The sequence below is a fragment of the Phocoena phocoena genome, chromosome 1 (assembly GCF_963924675.1).
Source record: "Phocoena phocoena chromosome 1, mPhoPho1.1, whole genome shotgun sequence".
In the NCBI taxonomy this organism is placed as follows: Eukaryota; Metazoa; Chordata; class Mammalia; order Artiodactyla; family Phocoenidae; genus Phocoena; species Phocoena phocoena.
In genome coordinates, this window is record NC_089219.1 from 111993065 (window position 1) to 112013306 (window position 20242).

Below are 20242 nucleotides of genomic sequence, written 5' to 3' on the forward strand. Positions count from 1 at the left end.
GCTGGAGGGGAGCAGGGGCCAGGCCTAGAGGAGGAGCCGTTTTCCTCCATGGAGCATTGCCTTCTTCCCAGAGCTGGCTATTTTTATCCCAAATGTGGCTGCAGAGGGGGCTGGGGCAGGGTGACGGGGCAGAGCCACGTGGCTAATGGGCCTGGGCTCAGAAAACCCAGGCTGTGTGAGACTGGGAAGGAGAAGTGAGAGAGGGTCCCTGTTCCCAGGTCTCACCCCTCCCTTTCCTTCCCTATTATGGCACCCCAGAGGGGATGAAGTCTGGGGCCAGCCAGCTTTCAGTCTCCCCAGGGTCTTAGAGGTAAAACAACTTTCCTGGTAGGTGTGCAGACTCCTGACAGCCTTTGCGGCTCCTTCATTAACTCTTTCTTTCATAGGAGTCAAACCCAGATCTTCAGGCTGATAGTGTTTCTTGATTGCCTCCCTCCCTGAGGGCGGGGCTGGCTATGGAACTTGTGATGCCCACCCTTGCATCCTCTCTTTTAACCTCTCCATGCCCCACCCTCCTATGACTCATACTCTAGACTGGGTGGAGACCCTGGCTGGGGGCCCTGTAGGAAGGCTTGGCATCTCGAAAACGTGGATGAGGTTTTTCTTCTTCCCTTGGTTGCCAGGGTTGGGGAGGGTCAGAGAGGAAAAGGACTTCTGGCTCTAGGTATATGCCTGACTGGGGTTCAGGAAGGGAGTCCGGCTTAGTGAACGAAGAATTGGTGTGGGTGACAGGGCCTTGGCCATAGTGTGTAATTATAGAGGCTGGGCAGACAGACAATTAGTATCTCTTAGGGCTGGCAGGGTGTTCCCAGGAGGCTGGAGACAGGGGAACCAAGGGGTAGGAAGGCTTTCCACCCAGACAAAGAAAGAGGTGGACAAGAGGACCCAGGACCTGGCTGGCAGCTTCCTTTGAGCTAAGCTGGGATGAGGCTCTGTGACCCTGTCTTATAGGCCAGGGCTTTTACCTTTTTAGGTGAAAGGAAGGACATAGGGAAATAGAAAGAAGCAGAGGTCCATCTGACTGATGCTCCCTGAGCTTTCACCCAGTGCCAGACTGACTGGACTAGGCTTGGGGTGAGAGAGAGAGAGAGAGGGATAACTCCCCAGCAGGGTTGAAAAGACCCCTTTGCTGGCCCAGAAGGGCAGCTAACCCAGACTGAGAGGAAGTGGTTTGGGGACTGTGTACAGGAAGTGAAGGCCAAGCCTCTAAAGTGAGCTCCCCTGGAGGAGGTGATAATGGAAGCCCCAGTAATGGGGGGGGATGGGAAGATTATAAGCTTTTTGAGAAGGGTGGGGCCTGCCCACCCTGTTTCCTGATGCTCTGCCAGGTGTTTCCTGGCTCTTGTTCCCTCAACCCCACCCTTTAGTGGAAATTCTGCTTTCCAGTAAACACAGGCACCCACTCACTGCCACCAGGAGGGCACATGGGGCATCCATTGTCCCTGGGATGGGTACCTTGAGAGCTGTGCCCCTCCTGTCAATATCTGGCTTCTTTTCTTTGCCCCCTTCCTTTCCCAGCAGGTCTTGGTTTTTGTAAACGGTCAGTCACCTCATGTTATCCAAGGCAGAGGCATTGGGGGAGGTGGTGGGGAAGTTCCCTCTTCTTTCTCAGGGACCTATCAGGGCAGTAAGAGCAGAGTGTTGCTGTGGAGTTAGTGGGGAAGGCTGGGGGAGGGGCAAGGTCAGAACTGGGGAAGAAAACCTTCAGGAGGAGTCTGAAAAGGGGAATGAAGGTTGCCCTCAGTTTCCTGACCTCACGCATATGTCACATTCCTGCAGGGTCTCCCATGGGATTGCTGGGACCTTGCTGGGTGAGATGGCACTGTGTGCAAAAAAGCGCCCCCCAGGTAAGACAGGCAGGAGGCGGGGTCGGGGGGAACCCCTGGGACCATCAAGAGTGGGTGTTATTATGACTCAGGGAGCAAAGGAAGAGGGACGACAGGTCATGAGCCTGAAGGAGGGTAGATTGCAGCCCCTATCCATCCTGGGGGGAGCCTTAGGAAACCGAATTCTTCGCCTTGATTCCCTAAGCTGGGTTCTTCCCCAGGAGGGTGCTGAGTACCTGCCCCTCACCCCCAAACACATAGACTCTTATCTTGGGGCACCTGGAGCTCCTATTCTGTGGTTTGGGGAGCCCGGGGTGCTGTGTTCCCACCATCTCCTCTCCGTCCTCGCACTTCGTTTCCTCCCCTCATTTTCCCATCCAAGGCCAGGTCCTCCTTGTTTTCCTGAGGGCGGGGGTGGGGGTGGGAGGCGGTGGGATGAAAGCTGTTGCCCCGGACAACGCTGGCAGTCCCCTCACCCGCATTGGCCGGGCCGAGGGAGGCGGGACTCCGTGCTGGCTTTCGCCTACGCGGCGCGCTGGCAGGCTGCTAACCCTGCAGTCGGGGGAGCGGGCGGGGGCGGAGCCCAGGGAGTGCAAGTCGTGTCCGGGGCCACTCAGAACGCGCTGGCGTCCGCGGGGGACATCGGGGGCGGCGGTGGCGCAGCAGAGCGCGCGGCGTCGCTGGGTGCGGGCGGCCGGGAGGATGGCCGGGGCTGCAGGTGGGGCGCGCGCCACACGGCCGGGGCTCCACTCTGAGCTGCCGCAGCTCCGGTGCCTCCCTGGGGGGCCGCCCCATCGGAGCCGCTGAGGCCGAGGACAGACCGACAGACAGCCCGCCCTTCCCCCGCTCAAACTGGGATCATGACGGTCCCCAAGGAGATGCCCGAGAAGTGGGCCCGGGCCGGGGCTCCCCCTTCCTGGAGCCGAAAGAAGCCCTCTTGGGGGACAGGTAACAGGAGGCAGCGACTGGCAGCTCTCCCGAGCCCGTAATTTACCCCCTTCCTCCCTCACATTCGCTTGTCCCCGGCCTCCCCCAGCCTTCCCTTGTCCTCTGCAAACCCAGAGATCCTGACTCCGAAGCATTTGGTCCCTTCCTCTCCTTTTGCATGGTCTTTGGTGACTGCACAGGCACTCAGCCTGAGGGGTCCCCTCTGGGGAAGTTTTGGGAGTAAAGTGACCATGCAGGGAAGGAGCACTCTGGGTAGGCAGAGGATGCTTTGGTCTGAGGTTTTTGTTACTGCAGTGTGCCCTGCAGGGGGCTTGGGAGGGGGTGAGGGAAGGCATCTGGAATGCTGCCTTTGGCTCCAGGACTGGTTTGCATTATGTTTACTGCCTAACCAGGGTACCCCCTTTTTCAGCCTGTGGTCCTGACCACGGGAGATGGGCTGGAGAACACTTCCTAGGACAACCCCATATTCTGGGACCTGAACTTGGTGCCTGCAGTCCCAGATCTGTGGGTGTTCAGAATAGGTGTAGTTCATTTGTCACTCAGTGACAGATGTGTTTTTTAGGAGAAATATGTGCAGATGGCACAAGAAAGGTTATGGTTAGAGAGCAACTGCTTCAACTACATCCCATTCCTCCCTCTTTCATCTCTGTCTCAGTCTGCATGACCCATATCCCTGACCAGCCCCCGCGCCCCCCCCCCCCACTTGAAGATGAGCTTTGAAATAAGATGATGTCATTGTGGGCCAGTCAGAAGCCGCTGCTGATGACATGTGACAAGCAGAGGCTTCTGTAGGGGGGACTGCACGTGGGGCTGGGATGCTGCCGCAGAGCAGTTCCAGGGCACAGTGACCCTCTGTCTTGCCACCCACCCCACCTACTAGGTTAGGAGGAGGGCAGTACCGTGGCTTGATCTGCAGGGGTTTCCAGGAGAAGGAAGCTTAGTGTCTTCAGCTACTGTTCCTCTGGAGATACCCAATGCCGTTAATTCCTACAGCATTAATTAAAGGGATGGGGGAGAGAAACTGAGTGTCCCCAGTGGAAGACCTTGATGGTTGTTGGTGAGGAAAGGAGAAGGCATCTTGTCCTGAGAATGTAATACCTGCAGAGCCCAGTGGTCAGGCTGGTGGTGAGAGGTGGACTAGAGGGAAGAATTTAGTGGCACCTCAGGTGTGGTGCTAACTCCTTAAAAACTGTGTGCTGTGGAAGGAACCAAGGCCCCTCAGTGGAAAACCCATAGAGTGGGGTGGGCCTGACAAGGTGTTGGGCCAGGCCTCAGTTTGCTCCTGACTGCAGCATCATTCTGTTGCAGAAGAAGAAAGGAGGGCGCGGGCCAATGACCGAGAATACAATGAGAGATTCCAGTATGCGGTAAGTGGCTCTAGACCACCTGTGCTCTCCTCCTGAGTCAGAAAGGGGAAAGGTGCATCCCATCTGTCCTAGGCTGGGACACAGGGCTGACTGCTGGGAGAGTGCTTGAGGGAGGGGAAGGCAGCCTCCTCGCCACTCTCCACCTGCTGTGTGCTGAATTTTTCATGGCCTTCACCTGTCAGTGAAGCAGGATACATTGACCCCGTGAGACTCTCTTCCCTCCTCCTCTTTCGCCCTCCCACACCTCTGGTCACTGGCTTTTGGGGACAGAGGTTTGGAAAGTGTGGACGGAGGAGGCAGCCTCAGTCTCATTCTGGGTTGGGGTTGGAGGCTGCCTCATTATCTTCTCTCCCACTGCCACAGAGTAACTGCATCAAGACCTCCAAGTACAATATTCTCACCTTCCTGCCTGTCAACCTCTTTGAGCAGTTCCAGGAAGTTGCCAATACCTACTTCCTGTTCCTTCTCATTCTGCAGGTAAGTGACCTGTGGTAAACCCTTTGCAACTCACAAAGCGATATAAAGTCAAGGAAGAGAAAGGTCTAGGGGAAACGAGGACGGGGCCTCGGAAGCATGCCTTCTCTTTCCTTTATTCAGTTGATCCCACAGATCTCCTCCCTCTCCTGGTTCACCACCATTGTGCCTTTGGTTCTTGTCCTCACAATCACAGCTGTTAAAGACGCCACTGATGACTATGTGAGTTGTTTTCATTCTTATACCTTTTTCCCACCCCACAACTCACTTTCCTCCACCCAGCACAATTCCTCAGTGACCTTGCCATTCCTTACCTGGTCCAGCTAGATCCATGATATCTTGGCCGAGAGTAGGGAGGGGGAGTCAGGGAGAGAGTAGACCTGTGAACAGGTGTAGACAAGGTGGTACCCAGCATGCTCTGCATTCCACTGATCATCTAAGTCCCTTGGAGCGGGAGAAGGTGTCTTACCTTTCTTTCCTCTCTTCAGTTCCGCCACAAGAGTGATAACCAGGTGAATAACCGTCAGTCTCAGGTGCTGATCAATGGAATGTGAGTGCCTGTTGGAGACTGAGGGCCTTGGGGAAGAAAGGGGTCCCCTGGGAACTTTTCTAGCTACTGACAGCCTCTTCTCTATCTTCTCATTGCCTCAGCCTCCAGCAAGAGCAGTGGATGAATGTCTGTGTTGGTGATATTATCAAGCTAGAAAATAACCAGTTTGTGGCGGTAAGGGACAAGGTGCCCCTCTAGGCCTACAGTGCTCTCCCTTTACTTTGGCAGAAAGGGATGAGTCTTTCCTGATTGACTATTGCCTCTTAAACACATATGGGAGGAAACTTTCTTGAGTGGGAAGCTTCTGTGTCATATTAATATGCCTCCTTTCTAGCCATTCACATGCTTGGGACTAAGCAAACCAAGAGTGCTTAGTGGAAGGAGGGATCATCAAAGAGTCCATTGCGGGTGGGGGATTGGGTCTTTGGCCTTCTCACTAGGCTTTCTTTCTAGGCGGATCTCCTCCTCCTTTCCAGCAGTGAGCCCCATGGGCTGTGTTACATAGAGACAGCAGAACTCGATGGGTAAGTCGCATGCTCAGTGTCACACATCTCCTTCTGCCTCCTTTGGGGTAACAAGCTTGTTTTTGAAAGAGGTTCCCAGGTCTGGGCTCTGTACCTTTTGGAAAATTGATGGGTAAGAAAGCCTTTGGGGCGTGTAAAAGAATTACCACCTAGTAATGCCTGCGGTGGGGGGGGTGGTCCTCCATGGTCAGGTGCCCCCAGGTAGAATCTAGAGGAAGAGAAGGGAACCAGGCCTCAGGGACACTGTCCTTCCAGAGAGACCAACATGAAAGTACGGCAGGCGATTCCAGTCACCTCGGAATTGGGAGACATCAGTAAGCTTGCCAAGTTTGATGGTGAGTAATTTTGGAGAAGCAGCTTTCAGGTAGAGGAGGTGGGTGGGTTTGGGGGTTTAAATTGTGCCTTCTCTTTTTGGCTTCTTGTTCCTGTGATTATGCACCGCTCTGGACTTTTTTGGGTTTTTGGGGGGCAGGGGTGTCAGGAATGCCAGGTGGCTATCATTTACTTGTGAATTGATGCTCATTTCAAGAGATCCTCATGGCTGATAGCTCCCTCCTTGCTGTACATGTTGAAATTCAGCTTATTCTTATTTCTTATTTGTTTCAGAATAATGATATATGCTCCTTCTAACAAGACAAACTATGTAGCACGTATAAGAAAAAGCCCTCCTTCCCTCCGATTCTAGTCTCCTTAGGTAGTCACGTTAACTGGCAGTTTAGTGTGTATTCATCCACACTTTTCTCTGTTTATACAGACACGTGAGCATAAATCAGTGGGATCATACTGTACTAAAATCTCTGCAACCGCCTTTCTGTACTTACTAAATTCATCATAAGTATCTTATCACGTCGCTATGTAAAGAAATTTGCATCATTCTTTTTCATAACCCTATAGTGTTTCATAGAATTGATGTATTGTAATTTGTTCAGCTCTCCCCTGACTATTCAGTTGTTTCCAGTCTTTTGCTCTTCAAATAATGCTTCAATAAAATTGTTTTGAGCTATGCTATCATTTTTTTTTTTTAATTTGGCTGTGTTGGGTCTTCGTTGCTGCACGCAGGCTTTCTCTAGTTGCAGTGAGGGGGAGCTACTCTTCGTTGTGGTGCACAAGCTTCTCATTGGGGTGGCTTTTCTTGTTGTAGAGCACAGGCGCATGGGCTTCAGTAGTTGTGGCACGTGGGCTCAGTAGTTGTGGTACGCAGGCTCAGTAGTTGTGGCACATGGGCTTAGTTGCCCCGTGGCATGTGGAATCTTCCTGGACCAGGGCTCGAACCCATGTCCCCTGCATTGGCAGGCGGATTCTTAACCACTGTGCCACCAGGGAAGCCCTATGCTATCATTTCTGTAGAATGAGTCCCCAAAGTGGGATTACTGGGTCTGAGGCTATGTGTACTTTTAATAGGAGTTCATGCTGCTTCATTCCTTTCCCAGAAAGTTGCATCAGTTCACACTCCCACCAGCAGTGTGTGATGGGCTCACATCCTAACACCATCTCCCTGCAGCTTCTTTTTCTGTGTTGCTGTCTCCTGGTTAAGCTACAGACTGCACCTTGAACGGGGGCACTCTTGTCTTCTGTTCAGGTGAAGTGATCTGCGAACCTCCCAACAATAAGCTGGACAAATTCAGCGGAACCCTCTACTGGAAGGAGAACAAGTTCCCCCTGAGCAACCAGAACATGCTGCTGCGGGGCTGCGTGCTGCGAAACACCGAGTGGTGCTTCGGGCTGGTCATCTTTGCAGGTGAGCCTCCTAGGGCCCAAAGAAAGAAGGGTGAGAATTGCTGCCTTCACCCTCCCGCAGGAATGTGGGAGGAAGCTGAGTGGGCCCTGGATCCAAGCTTCTCATCCCGCCAGTGTCTCTCTTCCACCCTGATGTCCTGTAGTCTGGGGACCAGGGCAGAAGCCCAGAGGCACATTTGTTATTTGGCTTTCCCAGCCCTTCGCATTCCTTTCTAGGTCCTGACACTAAGTTGATGCAGAACAGCGGCAGGACCAAATTCAAGAGAACAAGTATTGATCGCCTAATGAACACGCTGGTGCTCTGGGTAAGGCTTCCCACATACGGTTCCTGCCTCTGCCCTTCTGGTTCTCCCTGGGCGGGTCGCTTTACTTCCATCTCTCCTCTCTGGTCAGTAGTCAGCCTTCAGGTTTTAGCTTTTAAAGCCACTGGCAGGTCAACCACTCAAAGACAGTGTTTATTTCAGGCTCTTTTTGGACTTGGAAGATGTTATTTAAAAAACATTAGGAACGTGCATGAATCAACAACTTAAAGAAAGTTAAAACAAATCTTCCCTTCTCTGGATTCCAGTTATGGTGGTGACTTAGTGTAGCATGTGACCTTCTGTTTGCTTTGCCAGGGACAAGGAGGCCTTCATGGGGATGGAGAGCGAATTAAAAGAAAAATTTCCATTTGGAGGATGGATAGCAGGGTCTTTTCCCCTGACTTCCAAGAGCAAAGGATCCCAAAGGAAAAGTTTCTGTTTTAGTTTTTGGCAATTCCTGAATCCTTCTCTTGTTTGGCTAGAAATTTGAGCTCCTTGTTGGGCTCTCCTCCCCTTCTTGTGCTCCCACTGCCTGCTGCCTGCCCCCCACACGCCAGCTTGCAAAAGCTGGGGTCAGCGTCTGGTGAGACAGTTTCCTCCCTGGCCTTGAAGGGTTTGCAGAAACCCCAGTCTGAGAGGCTATCAGGCCAAGGCTTGCATCGCCCCCTGGTAGTCCTTGGACATCAGGATGGTTCCTGCTTTGCTTCAAAGCATCCAGAGTGGAGGCAGCTTTGAAGATAGATGTCTGAAATCACGCAATGGTCTCAATTTTTTTCTTTTAAACCACCAAAACTTTCTTATGATCCTTCTTCAAGGACTCCAAGCTTTATAAGTTTTTTGACTATTAAGAAATCTACATTTATGAAGACATAATTTGTGTCTTGGTTAAAAGACTTTTTTTGGCAATCTGTATAAGATAATGAACATTGCAGAAACTTGGCATTTTTAAAAAAAAAATTTTATTTATTTATTTATGGCTGCGCTGGGTCTTAGCTGTTGCATGTGGGACCTTTAGTTGCAACATGAGAACTCTTAGTTGTGGCATGTGGGATCTAGTTCCCTGACCAGGGATTTAAACCAGGCCCCCTGCGATGGGAGCGTGGAGTCTTAGCCACTGGACCACCAGGCAAATCCCGGCATTTTTGTTAGCCTGTAGAGGCTTAGCTCCGGTAAATGGGTGATTTCTAATAAGCTGCTTTGGTATGTTGAAAGTAGCTCACCCCCACTCTTACCATCTTTGAGGTCTCCCAAATGTTTTAGGATGTCAGAGTGGGAGCTACACAACCATTTCAGCCCTCCCAGCATACAGTTGATAAAACATCGTGAGAGGAAGTCCACGTGATGGTCAGTGACAGACTAGAACCTGTCACCAGTTCTGGGTGCTTCCCACTAGAGCATGCCACCATTTTAAAGATGCCTGAGGGGCTTCCCCGGTGGTGCAGTGGTTGAGAATCCACCTGCCGATGCAGGGGACACGGGTTAGAGCCCTGGTCCGGGAAGATCTCACATGCCACGGAACAGCTAACCCCGCGAGCCACAACTACTGAGCCTGCGTGCCGCAACTACTGAAGCCCACATGCCTAGAGCCCATGCTCCGCAACAAGAGAAGCCACCGCAATGAGAAGCCTGTGCACCGCAATGAAGAGTAGCTCCTGCTCGCCACAAATAGAGAAAGCCTGTGCGCAGCAACGAAGACCCAACGCAGCCAAAAATAAATAAATTTATTAAAAAAAAAAAAGATGCCTGAGCTTTCAAGGGCTCAGGGTACCAGTGGTGACCTTAGAGATGCACTTGGTTTTGAGGGCTTCCTAAGTGGCAGCTTAGCCTCTGCTTCTCATTCCTCTGCAGATTTTTGGATTTCTGGTCTGCATGGGGGTGATCCTAGCCATTGGCAATGCCATCTGGGAGCACGAGGTTGGGACACGCTTCCAGGTCTACCTGCCCTGGGATGAGGCGGTGGACAGTGCCTTCTTCTCTGGCTTCCTCTCCTTCTGGTCCTACATCATCATCCTTAACACCGTCGTGCCCATATCGCTCTATGTCAGGTATGTGCTCTCTCTGCTCTGGGGTCTCTCCAGGGAGCTCAGGTGGTCCCTTGGCAAACTTCTGTCTTCTGTGAAGGTGAAATTCTTGAGAGGGAACTTGGGGTCCTCTCCTTCCTGTGCTGTGAACATTTTATATTATCTGTTTATCTTTTTGTACAAAGCAAACGTCACCACAGTTCCCTGGTACTTTGGATTGTATTAGAATAAAAACCATATTGATTTATTCGCACATATTTATCGCATGCAGACTTTGTGCAAAGAAGCATGCTAGGTGCTGTGGCACATACAAAGATGTATTAAGAATGGATTTCCTTCCCTCCAGGAGCTTCAGTCTAGTAGAGGGAGATAAATCTGAACATGTTATAAAACAAAATGGGAACTAGTGCTGTAACACGTTCAGTGTTACCCTTATGTGTAAAGCAAGGGGACACAGTTGATGTGTAATACAGCCTCTGCCTTCAAAAGCAGCAAACTGGTAGGGGAGGAGAGATGCAAACAGTGTAAGACACCGAGCTACCATGCATCCCACTGAGATACCACAGAGGCACAAAGTGCCATGAGGGTTGGAAGAGCATTACTCCCCGCATAGTTAATCAGAGAGGACATCTTTGAAGAGGTTGCTGGTGAACTGAGCTTTGAATGGTGGCAGGGATGGGTGAAGGTGGAGCCTGGAGGAGAGGGCTGGAAACAAAGGCACAGAGATAGGGACCTTGCAATGGTTGGTCCTGGGACAGTTTGGCAGGATCATGGACTGTGAGTGGGGGGCTGTGAGACAGAGAGCTGGAAACACAAGCTTGTTCCCTATTGTGGAGGGTCCTGAATCTTTGCCAATGGACTTTTACTTAGTAAACCATTAAAAGAGTCTTTAAAAAAGTCTAAAGAATGCTTTAGGAAGTGTTGGCTGGCAGTGGCCTACAGCATGAATAGGAGTAAGAGGACATCTAGGATGTTTGCAGGAAAGAGAATGTTAACAGGGAGAATGAACAGGAAGGGCAGGGGGATGCAGGGGGAAGAAAGAATGGCAAGAAGAGAGAAGATATTTTTGTATTTAGTGCCTTGCACTTGAGATAAGAGAACCTATGACTTTTTTTTAATTTATCGAATTGTATACTTTATTATTATTATTATTATTTTGGCTGCATGGCTTGTGAGATCCTAGTTCCCTGACCAGGGATCAAACCCAGGCCCTCGGCAGTGAAAGCGCGGAGTCCTAACCACTGGACTGCCAGGGAACTCCCAACCTGTAACATTTTTGAGGAAATGCTTTACAGAGATGCTCAGATCTCTTCCCATATGTTGTTTTTTGTTCACATAGATTCCCCAAATAGTCCTCAGATCTCCCCACTGGCCACTGAGTCCTAGTGCTGTTGACAGTGAGTAGGAGATAAGGAGTTTCTGTGCTGAGGGTGGACAGTGGACAGGGGCTTTTGAACATTAGAAGGAGACTCAGAAGGCTTGTGGTTTAGTCCTGCCTACTCAGTAGCCACGTGACCTCAGGCAAATCCACAGTCCCTTAGGGCCTTGGTTTTCTCATGTAAAATGGGAAGAATAATACCAGTTTCATTCTCTTAATAGGGACATTTTGATATAAGATACAAGATTGGAAAATACTTTTTAAAAATTAAATTACTGTACGAATAACGGGTGGTAGCATGTTCATCATGACCGTCACAACTCTGGTATTTCATTACTATTTAAAGGTTTTCTTGTTTCCAATCTGATTTTTTTTTTTTTCCACCTTTGAACTTTGCTGTCTTTGTTTTGTATCCAAGTTCGCTCGAAGCCTATGGTAGCTGCCTGAGAAAGTTTCTAAGTGTCATCAGGTTACAGTGTGTGTTTGCGGGGAGGGTGGAGAGGGGACGCTTGATCAGTGGAGTGGGGCAAAGGCCATCAAGGCGTTTCCAGCCAGCTCATTGTTTGTGTGGTCGCTGGGTCCTGACAGCAGCCTCAGTCAGGTTGGCAGCAGGGTTCCAGACGTGGCCCCATTGCTTGGCTGTGCTGGACCTAAACATGGGCCCTTTCTGAGATGCTAACAGTCCAAATCCCAAGGGTAATGCCTAGTAAAGAGGGTGATGCGAGTACACCGTGGGGTGCTGAGAGCCCTGTGCCGATGTAAATTGGTGTTCTTCCCCAGACTCTTGAGGCCCCGCTTCCTTCTGGAGTCAGCATCTCAGTCTGCCCCGCCTTCTTCCCAAACACCCCAGGTCAGGCTGTGTAGCCCAGAGCCGGGCGGAAGGAGCGAGCTCGCCTGTGTTCGGGCAGCAAGGCACGGGCTCCAGGGCCTCCTCGGTTTTCTCTCCCTGCAGGGACGCCTGTGTGCCTGTGGCACGCGCAGCACCCTCATTATTTCTTTTTCTCTTTTTTTTTTTCTCTTCCTTCCCTCTTGCACTTTCTCTTGTTTTCTCTGCATGGTTTCTGTATTATTAGTCCTGAGGTAAGAACGGGTCGAGTGCCTTGTCCACAGTCCCCTCTCCTCTGCCTGTGCCGTCTGTCCCGCCTGCCCAGGCCCTTTGCACCTTTTTTGTCTGGAGAGCGTCAGAGGGTCAGGGTCGGGGACCCCCACCTTTAGGCTCTCCTTGCCCTCCCCCACCCAGGTGTCCTTGCCCAGGTATCCGCTCCGTTCTTGTTTCTCCCCAGGCGGAGGGCCTGCAGCAAAGGCCCATGGGGGTGGGGTCCCCCTCCCCTTCCTGCCCCCAGCCTCACCTCCTGTACCCTGTGCAGCGTGGAGGTCATCCGCCTGGGCCACAGCTACTTCATCAACTGGGACAAGAAGATGTTCTGCGTGAAGAAGCGGACGCCCGCGGAGGCCCGCACCACCACCCTGAACGAGGAGCTGGGCCAGGTGGAGTACATCTTCTCTGACAAGACAGGCACCCTCACCCAGAACATCATGGTCTTCAACAAGTGCTCCATCAACGGCCGCAGCTACGGTATGGCTGCGCCTCCAGGGACTGAGGGCTTGCGTCTTGCCTGAAGGATTGTGCTGCTGGGGCTCCCACAATTGTCTTGATGTTTGGGTTTTACTTCTTTCCTACCTGGGTCTGTGGGACTTGAGAGGGTCTGCTCTGCGCCCCGGGTCAGGAGGTAGACACTGACAGTGCTTCCCCTCTCCTCTGCTGGTGCCCTCACCCCGATCCCAGCTCCAGGCAATAGGGGAGCTCCTTGGCTGTTTGAAGTGAAGCCCAAGACACTGGCCCCTGGGCACACTGGCCAGGTTAGACCTTGTCAGCCCTGCTGGAGTCTAGACTCTCCCTGTGTTGCTGTCCAGGGCCCTTGTGAGTCTCTGAAATGTGACCATGGCCTTTCCAGTGTGGCCCTGCTGCAGTGGCCTTGTGGCTGAGCTGCTGGGATGGCTTGGGCAGCGTGTGTGGGGTCTTTTATGCAGAGTGAGCCCCTCTCCTAACTGCTTTCTCTACTAACTCAGGCCCCATGGCCAGTGTGTGAGGCTTTGTCTGTTGTGCAGCCCTAAAGAGCGAAAGGCACCCGAAGGGCCCTGGGAGCCCTAGGGACATGGGTGTGGAATTGGAGCTGTCCTGTGGGGGGAGCTGGAGCGTGGATGGGGATGGAGAGCAGTGGGTGTCATGGCTTTCAGTCCTGGGGTTCTGAGGATCCAGGGTGCCTGCGCCTCCTGTCCTTTGAGTCAGCCGTGTGAATCTGGGCGACATTCACTCAGCGACTAGGGTTGTGGGTTCCAGATGCCTGTGGGGGTCCTGTGCTGGAGGCTTCTCCCCCTGCTCTGCGAGGTCTCGAGCTCTGACGGTGCTCCTCCTTCTGTCCTGGCTGTGTGTAGGTGACGTGTTCGATGTCCTGGGCCACAAAGCTGAATTGGGAGAGGTAAGGTCCAGACCCCATGGTGATTGTCTGTGCCAGTTAAACACAGGGTGCCTGGGCAGGGTTGGTGTGGTTAGGAGTGATGTGTTGTCTGGTCAGGAAATGGAAGCTGCTTGGAGGAAATGGTGTTCTAAGGAAGAGCTGGTAGCAGAAGTGGGAATCTTGAGGTCCACAGTGGACAGGATCTTGGTGGGGACAGCGCCTCCCTGGGAGGCAGCCTCGTGACCCACCCTTTCCTGATCACACTCTTAACCTGCTCCAGAGGCCTGAACCCGTCAACTTCTCCTTCAATCCTCTGGCTGACAAGAAGTTCTTATTTTGGGACCCTACCCTCTTGGAGGCTGTCAAGATGGGGGACCCACACACGCACGAGTTCTTCCGCCTCCTTTCCCTGTGTCACACCGTCATGTCAGAAGAAAAGAACGAAGGTGAGAGACTTCGCTGGAGGTCTAGTGGTTAAGCCTCCACGCTTCTAATGCAGGGGGCCTGGGTTTGAGCCCTGGTCAGGGAGCTAAGATCCCACGTGCCGCATAGCATGGCCTTAAAAAAAAAAAAAAGAGAAACGAAGGTGAGCCGAGGAGCTGGCTTGTGTTCTCCCCCACCTGACTTGTGCCTTTGGGCTCGGGCTGTGATCTGTAGTGTGGCTGCCTGGGGCTTCCTGGGCGGGACACTCGGCTGAGAATGGGGCTACTGACACCACCTGTGTTCTTCCTCCCCACCCAGGGGAGCTGTACTACAAAGCCCAGTCGCCAGACGAGGGGGCTCTGGTCACCGCAGCCAGGAATTTTGGTTTCGTATTCCGCTCTCGTACACCCAAGACCATCACTGTCCACGAGATGGGCACAGCCATCACGTACCAGCTGCTGGCCATCCTGGACTTCAACAATATCCGCAAACGGATGTCAGTCATAGGTGAGGCCGGGACGGGGGTGCAGGGGGCATTCAGGGGCAGCATGCAGACCCGGGATGGGTGAGGTGTACTGGGTGACCCTTGATGTTTTAAGGTTGGGGGGGCTTCACCTGTCTGAATTTTTCTGGGACGTTCTCCCCCTGCCCCACCCATAGTGCGGAATCCAGAGGGGAAGATCCGACTGTACTGCAAAGGGGCTGACACCATCTTGCTGGACAGACTCCACCACTCCACCCAAGAGCTCCTCAACACCACCACTGACCACCTGAATGTAGGCGTGAGGAAGGGAGCCCTGTGGTTCTGCTACTCACGGGGTGGTGGGAGGGGCTGGGGGCTGACTCTCCTGACTCCTTCTCCAGGAGTACGCGGGCGAAGGGCTGAGGACCCTGGTCCTGGCCTACAAGGATCTGGATGAAGAGTACTACGAGGAGTGGGCCGAGAGACGGCTCCAGGCCAGCCTGGCCCAGGACAGCCGGGAGGACCGGCTGGCCAGCGTCTACGAGGAGGTTGAGAGCGACATGATGGTATGGGCCGCAGAACGAGCCAAGCGTGGGCAAGGAGGGGTCATGCCTGGACTCTCGTCCCAGGGACCCTTGTGGTATTTTCAGCTGCTGGGTGCCACGGCCATTGAGGATAAGCTTCAGCAAGGGGTTCCAGAGACCATCGCCCTCCTGACGCTGGCCAACATCAAGATCTGGGTGCTGACAGGGGACAAGCAAGGTGAGAACCAGCAGGGCCAAGGAGATTGCATCTGGACACAGCCCCGTGGAGTCCTTGCATGAGCCTGGGACATCGGGCTGGCAATTGCGCTGACCTTGTCGGGGGCCTGTCCAGAGCTCCTGCAATCTTTCTTGGTAGAGACGGCCGTGAACATTGGCTATTCCTGCAAGATGCTGACGGACGACATGACGGAGGTGTTCATCGTCACTGGCCACACGGTCCTGGAAGTGCGGGAGGAGCTCAGGTAAAAAGGCCCCAGACAGGTAGATGCTCTGCAGTGTACCTGGGGGTCGGGCAGAGGTTCCCCGATTGGGCTTGAATCCCTGCTCCTGTCCTGGCAGACCACGGTCTCGTTTCCCCCTTCACAGGAAAGCCCGGGAGAAGATGATGGACTCGTCCCGCACTGTAGGCAACGGCTTCACCTACCAGGAGAAGCTTTCTTCTTCCAAGCTCACTTCTGTCCTGGAAGCCGTGGCTGGGGAGTACGCCCTGGTCATCAACGGGCACAGCCTGGTAAGTGTCGTCATCCTTCGCTTGGGCAGTATCTTTTCAGAGAGCGGCTCTTAGATCTTACCATGTTCCCATTTCCCTGGACTTCAGGGGGGCTGCGGTCTTACAGGGACTTGGACGAGCTGACCCCCAGGTCTCTTCTGGAGAAGACTGGGGCTCTCTCAGCACTCTGTGTTCCCAGGCCCATGCGTTAGAGGCAGACATGGAGCTGGAGTTTCTGGAGACAGCCTGTGCCTGCAAAGCTGTCATCTGCTGCCGGGTGACCCCCTTGCAGAAGGCACAAGTGGTGGAACTGGTTAAGAAGTACAAGAAGGCTGTGACCCTTGCCATCGGAGATGGAGCCAACGACGTCAGCATGATCAAAAGTGAGTGGACTGCGTAGGTGTGGCGGCTGGGCGCTGGGGAAGGGAGAGGGGCCCAGGGAGGAATGATGGGGGAGGGGGCCAAAATGTGATGTGAGTCTGAAGGGTGTGGCTGTCTTCATCCTCTTGTCATCTCTTGTCTCTGCAGCGGCTCACATTGGTGTGGGCATCAGTGGGCAGGAAGGGATCCAGGCTGTCCTGGCCTCCGATTACGCCTTCTCCCAGTTCAAGTTCCTGCAACGCCTCCTGCTGGTGCATGGGCGCTGGTCCTACCTGCGCATGTGCAAGTTCCTCTGCTATTTCTTTTACAAGAACTTCGCTTTCACCATGGTCCACTTCTGGTTTGGCTTCTTCTGCGGCTTCTCGGCCCAGGTAGTGAGCTCCCCACTGCCCTGACTTACCAATCCTTAAGCTCCTTAAGGACAGAGATTGTATCTGTCCTGTTCATTGCTTGGTCCCCTTAGGGCCTAGCTGTTGTCTGATGCATGCATTTAAAAAAATGCTTGTTGAAGAAGTGGAGAGGGAGTTCCAGAAAATTCCTTAGGCCTCCACATATGCCACGTCGGCTGTCTTCCTCCGCCTGATTTGTAGTGAAGAAAGACTGCACGTTCACTCCTCTCTCACTCCCTGTTCTCCTTCCAGACCGTCTATGACCAGTATTTCATCACCCTTTATAACATCGTGTACACCTCCCTCCCGGTCCTGGCTATGGGGGTCTTCGATCAGGTATGGGGGAGTTGGATGACCGGGCGGGCTGGGGAGAAAGACGTTGCTGCAAGGGAGCCACCTGATAGTGGTAGGCTTGTGCCCACTGCCTGTGGTCCCTGGGAAGGCAGTTCTGTGAGCTGGTCAGGGTGTGGCTGGTTCTCCCTCTCAGCCACACCTGACTTGTAACTCCCCTGGGTTGCTGAACAAAAGATGGATTGGGGGCAGCTGGCTTGAGGTCGGATATAGCTGTCGAATTTAGAAAAAAAGAGGCACGGGCTTCCCTGGTGGCACAGTGGTTGAGAGTCCGCCTGCCGATGCAGGGGACACGGGTTCGTGCCCCGGTCCGGGAAGATCCCACATGCCGCGGAGCAGCTGGGCCCGTGAGCCATGGCCACTGAGCCTGCGCGTCCGGAGCCTGTGCTCCACGACGGGAGAGGCCACAACAGTGAGAGGCCCGCGTACCGCAAAAAAAAAAAAAAAAAAAGAAAAGAAAAAAAAAGAGGCAGGGGGGCAGAGTCTGCCCTTGGCCTTCCTGAGTTAAAGCGGCAGCTTCTGAGACTTCCTTTGCCGCTGGCCCTCCGCACACAGGATGTCCCGGAGCAGCGGAGCATGGAGTACCCTAAGCTGTACGAGCCAGGCCAGCTGAACCTCCTCTTCAACAAGCGGGAATTTTTCATCTGCATCGCCCAGGGCATCTACACATCTGTGCTCATGTTCTTCATCCCCTATGGGGTGTTTGCTGAGGCCACCCGCGATGATGGCACTCAGCTGGCTGACTACCAGTCCTTTGCGGTCACCGTGGCCACTTCACTGGTCATCGTGGTCAGTGTGCAGGTAGGAGGCAGTCCGGGAACTGGCCTCCCCTCTGGAAGGGGTGGGGCTCCTGTCCTTGGGGTACACTGGGCACTGCAGTTCTGTTCCTGGGAGGGGGGACTGGGTTTGTGTGTGGGGGGGTGCTCCTTCTGCCTGTAACAACTGCTTTTCGCAGATTGGGCTGGATACCGGCTACTGGACGGCCATCAACCACTTCTTCATCTGGGGCAGCCTGGCGGTTTACTTTGCTATCCTCTTTGCCATGCACAGTAATGGGCTCTTCGACATGTTTCCAAACCAATTCCGGTTTGTGGGTGAGTGCCTGTGGCTTCCTCTTGAATCAGTGAGGAATCACAGTTGTTCTGGGACTAACGGGGTAGGTAGGCATTTATTCAACACTCTTTATGTGCCAGGTATTCTGCCAGGGTGCTGTCGGGATCTAGTTGTATCCGACCCAGGCCCTGCCCTCAGAGAGTCTCTGTATCCATGAAAATGAAGAACAGCCCTGCCAGGCTACAAGGGAGGCGAAGGGGTGGCAGGCTTCATGGTCAGCAGAATGACTGTTTGTGGGGTGGTCAGGGATAGTCCCCCAGAAGAGGCTGCTGAGGGTGTAGCCAGGACTTGGGAGCCAGATTCCAAGCCAGAGAGCTGGAAGTGTGAAAAGGCTGTTTATTTCCAGGAAATAGAGAGTTCTCCAGCTAGGGTGGGACAAGAATACCCTTTGAGAAGCAGTGGAAGAGAGGCTAGAGAGGCAGGCCATTTGAGGAATCAGAATGCCAGGCTGTCAGGTGTGCACTTGACTTGCCAGGAGCCTCTTTTTTTTTTTTTTTTTGAGGAGAGAGTGGGGAATGGCATCAAGGTACAAGGGTCATCAGCAAAGCCCTTTTGAGGAAGAGACATTGGCACAGAGAAATCTGAATAAAGGGAAGGAGTGAGCCATGTGCCTCTCTGGACAGGAACAGCCCAGGAAGAGGAAACAGTGATATGGAAGCCTTAGGTGAGGGCTTGTGGGGAGGTCGTCAGCAGCAGAGGAGCTGGGGGAGTGAAGGAAACGAGGTTGGAAGGTATGGCTGAGGCAGGAGGGCAGAGATGAGAATCAGTCCAGGTAATTTAAGCCTTTATAGGTCAAAGTAAGAACTTTGAATTTTAATCTAAATGTGATAGGAAGCCATCATCAGAGGGTTTTGAGCAGGGAAATGTCATAAACTGATTTATGTTTTTACAGGATCACTCTTACTGTTTTGTGGATAATAAAAGGTAGAGGGTAAAGGTAGAAACAGGGAGACCAGCTAGGAGGCTATAGCAGTAACCCAGGTGACAATGATGGTGGCTTGGAGTCGAATGAAAAGTGGTGGAATCCCATAGATATTTTGGAAATGGAGCCAGCAGATTGGATGGGGGCCTGAGATGGTGGGGGTAGGAACCAGGTTGACTCCGGGGCTTTTACTTGGAGCAGCTTAGCGGGTGGTGGCATCTCCTGGGCTGGGGAAGACGTGGAGCAGATTGGGGTGGAGGAAACAGTAGTTCACTTTCAGCCGTGTGAAACCGAGGTGCCCGTTAGATGTTCAACAGAGATGTCAGGTTAAGGCAGTTAAAGAAGTAGGTCTGGGGACTTCCCTGGCCGCCCAGTGGTTATCATTTGGCGCTTGCACTGTAGGGGGTGTGGGTTCCGTCCCTGGTTGGGGAACTAAGATCCTGCATGTCGTGCAGCCAAAAAAAGAAAGAAAAAAAGACAAAACAAAACAGGTCTGAAGTTGTTTTCAGAGTTTGGAGCTAGAGTCCAAGTTGGAGATAAATACTTGCAGAGCAGAGAGAAAGAGAAGCCAGGGATGACTTAGGTTTTGAGACTGGGGAAGTAGGGCTGCCAGAAAAAGAAATGGGGAACTCAGCGGGGCGGTGCTGCCCTTGCACCTGCTTTGTGACTCCCAAGGCCCCTGACTCCTTTGTTCCCAGGTAATGCCCAGAACACTCTGGCCCAGCCCACCGTGTGGCTGACCATCGTGCTCACCACAGTCGTCTGCATCATGCCTGTGGTCGCCTTTCGGTTCCTCAGGCTGAACCTGAAGCCGGATCTCTCAGACACGGTGAGAGGCCAGCCTGTCTGCTTTGGGGGATGGAGCTCGTGTGTCCGAAAGCCCTTGGGCTTAAATACGCCTGTGGCTGCAGTTTCTGTTAAGTGCGTGGACGGTGGGTTCAGACAGCCTGGGCAGTCTTGGAGGTGCCCGTGCCTGCCCCATCCCAGACACTCTGGGGCCCTTCCCTGAGGCAGTGTCTGACGCTGCCACGCTGACGGAGGCTCCTTCCCTCGTGCCTCCCCCGCCAGGTCCGCTACACCCAGCTGGTGAGGAAGAAGCAGAAGGCCCAGCACCGCTGCATGAGGCGGGTGGGTCGCACGGGTTCCCGGCGCTCCGGCTATGCCTTCTCCCACCAGGAGGGCTTCGGGGAGCTCATCATGTCTGGCAAAAACATGCGGCTCAGCTCCCTAGCGCTCTCTGGCTTCACCACCCGCTCCAGCTCCAGCTGGATTGAGAGCCTGCGCAGGAAGAAGAGTGACAGCGCCAGCAGCCCCAGCGGAGGGGCTGAGAAGCCCCTCAAGGGGTGATGGCTGGGACGGG

At 53.3% G+C, this 20242-nt stretch overlaps 1 protein-coding gene across 2 annotated transcripts; it reads left to right on the forward strand.

Annotated features, from left to right (window-relative positions):
- The first annotated feature begins 1447 nt into the window (after window positions 1-1447).
- ATP8B2 (ATPase phospholipid transporting 8B2) lies at window positions 1448-20229 on the forward strand. 2 transcript variants are annotated; one of them, XM_065897102.1, is made up of 28 exons: window positions 1448-1521; window positions 1780-1847; window positions 4083-4141; window positions 4505-4618; window positions 4739-4837; window positions 5104-5165; window positions 5267-5339; window positions 5619-5689; window positions 5945-6024; window positions 7269-7427; window positions 7643-7731; window positions 9577-9773; window positions 12495-12703; window positions 13564-13607; window positions 13867-14032; window positions 14328-14516; window positions 14670-14785; window positions 14874-15038; window positions 15123-15234; window positions 15373-15478; window positions 15603-15747; window positions 15926-16109; window positions 16255-16478; window positions 16749-16832; window positions 17403-17648; window positions 17803-17941; window positions 19581-19711; window positions 19951-20229. In XM_065897102.1, the coding sequence occupies exons 1-28, from the start codon at window positions 1448-1450 to the stop codon at window positions 20227-20229; spliced, it is 3684 nt and encodes a 1227-aa protein (XP_065753174.1). The 2 variants fall into 2 exon arrangements, with proteins under 2 accessions (XP_065753174.1, XP_065753182.1); XM_065897110.1 differs by lacking the exons at window positions 1448-1521; window positions 1780-1847 and adding an exon at window positions 2687-2774.
- The last annotated feature ends 13 nt before the right edge of the window (window positions 20230-20242 follow it).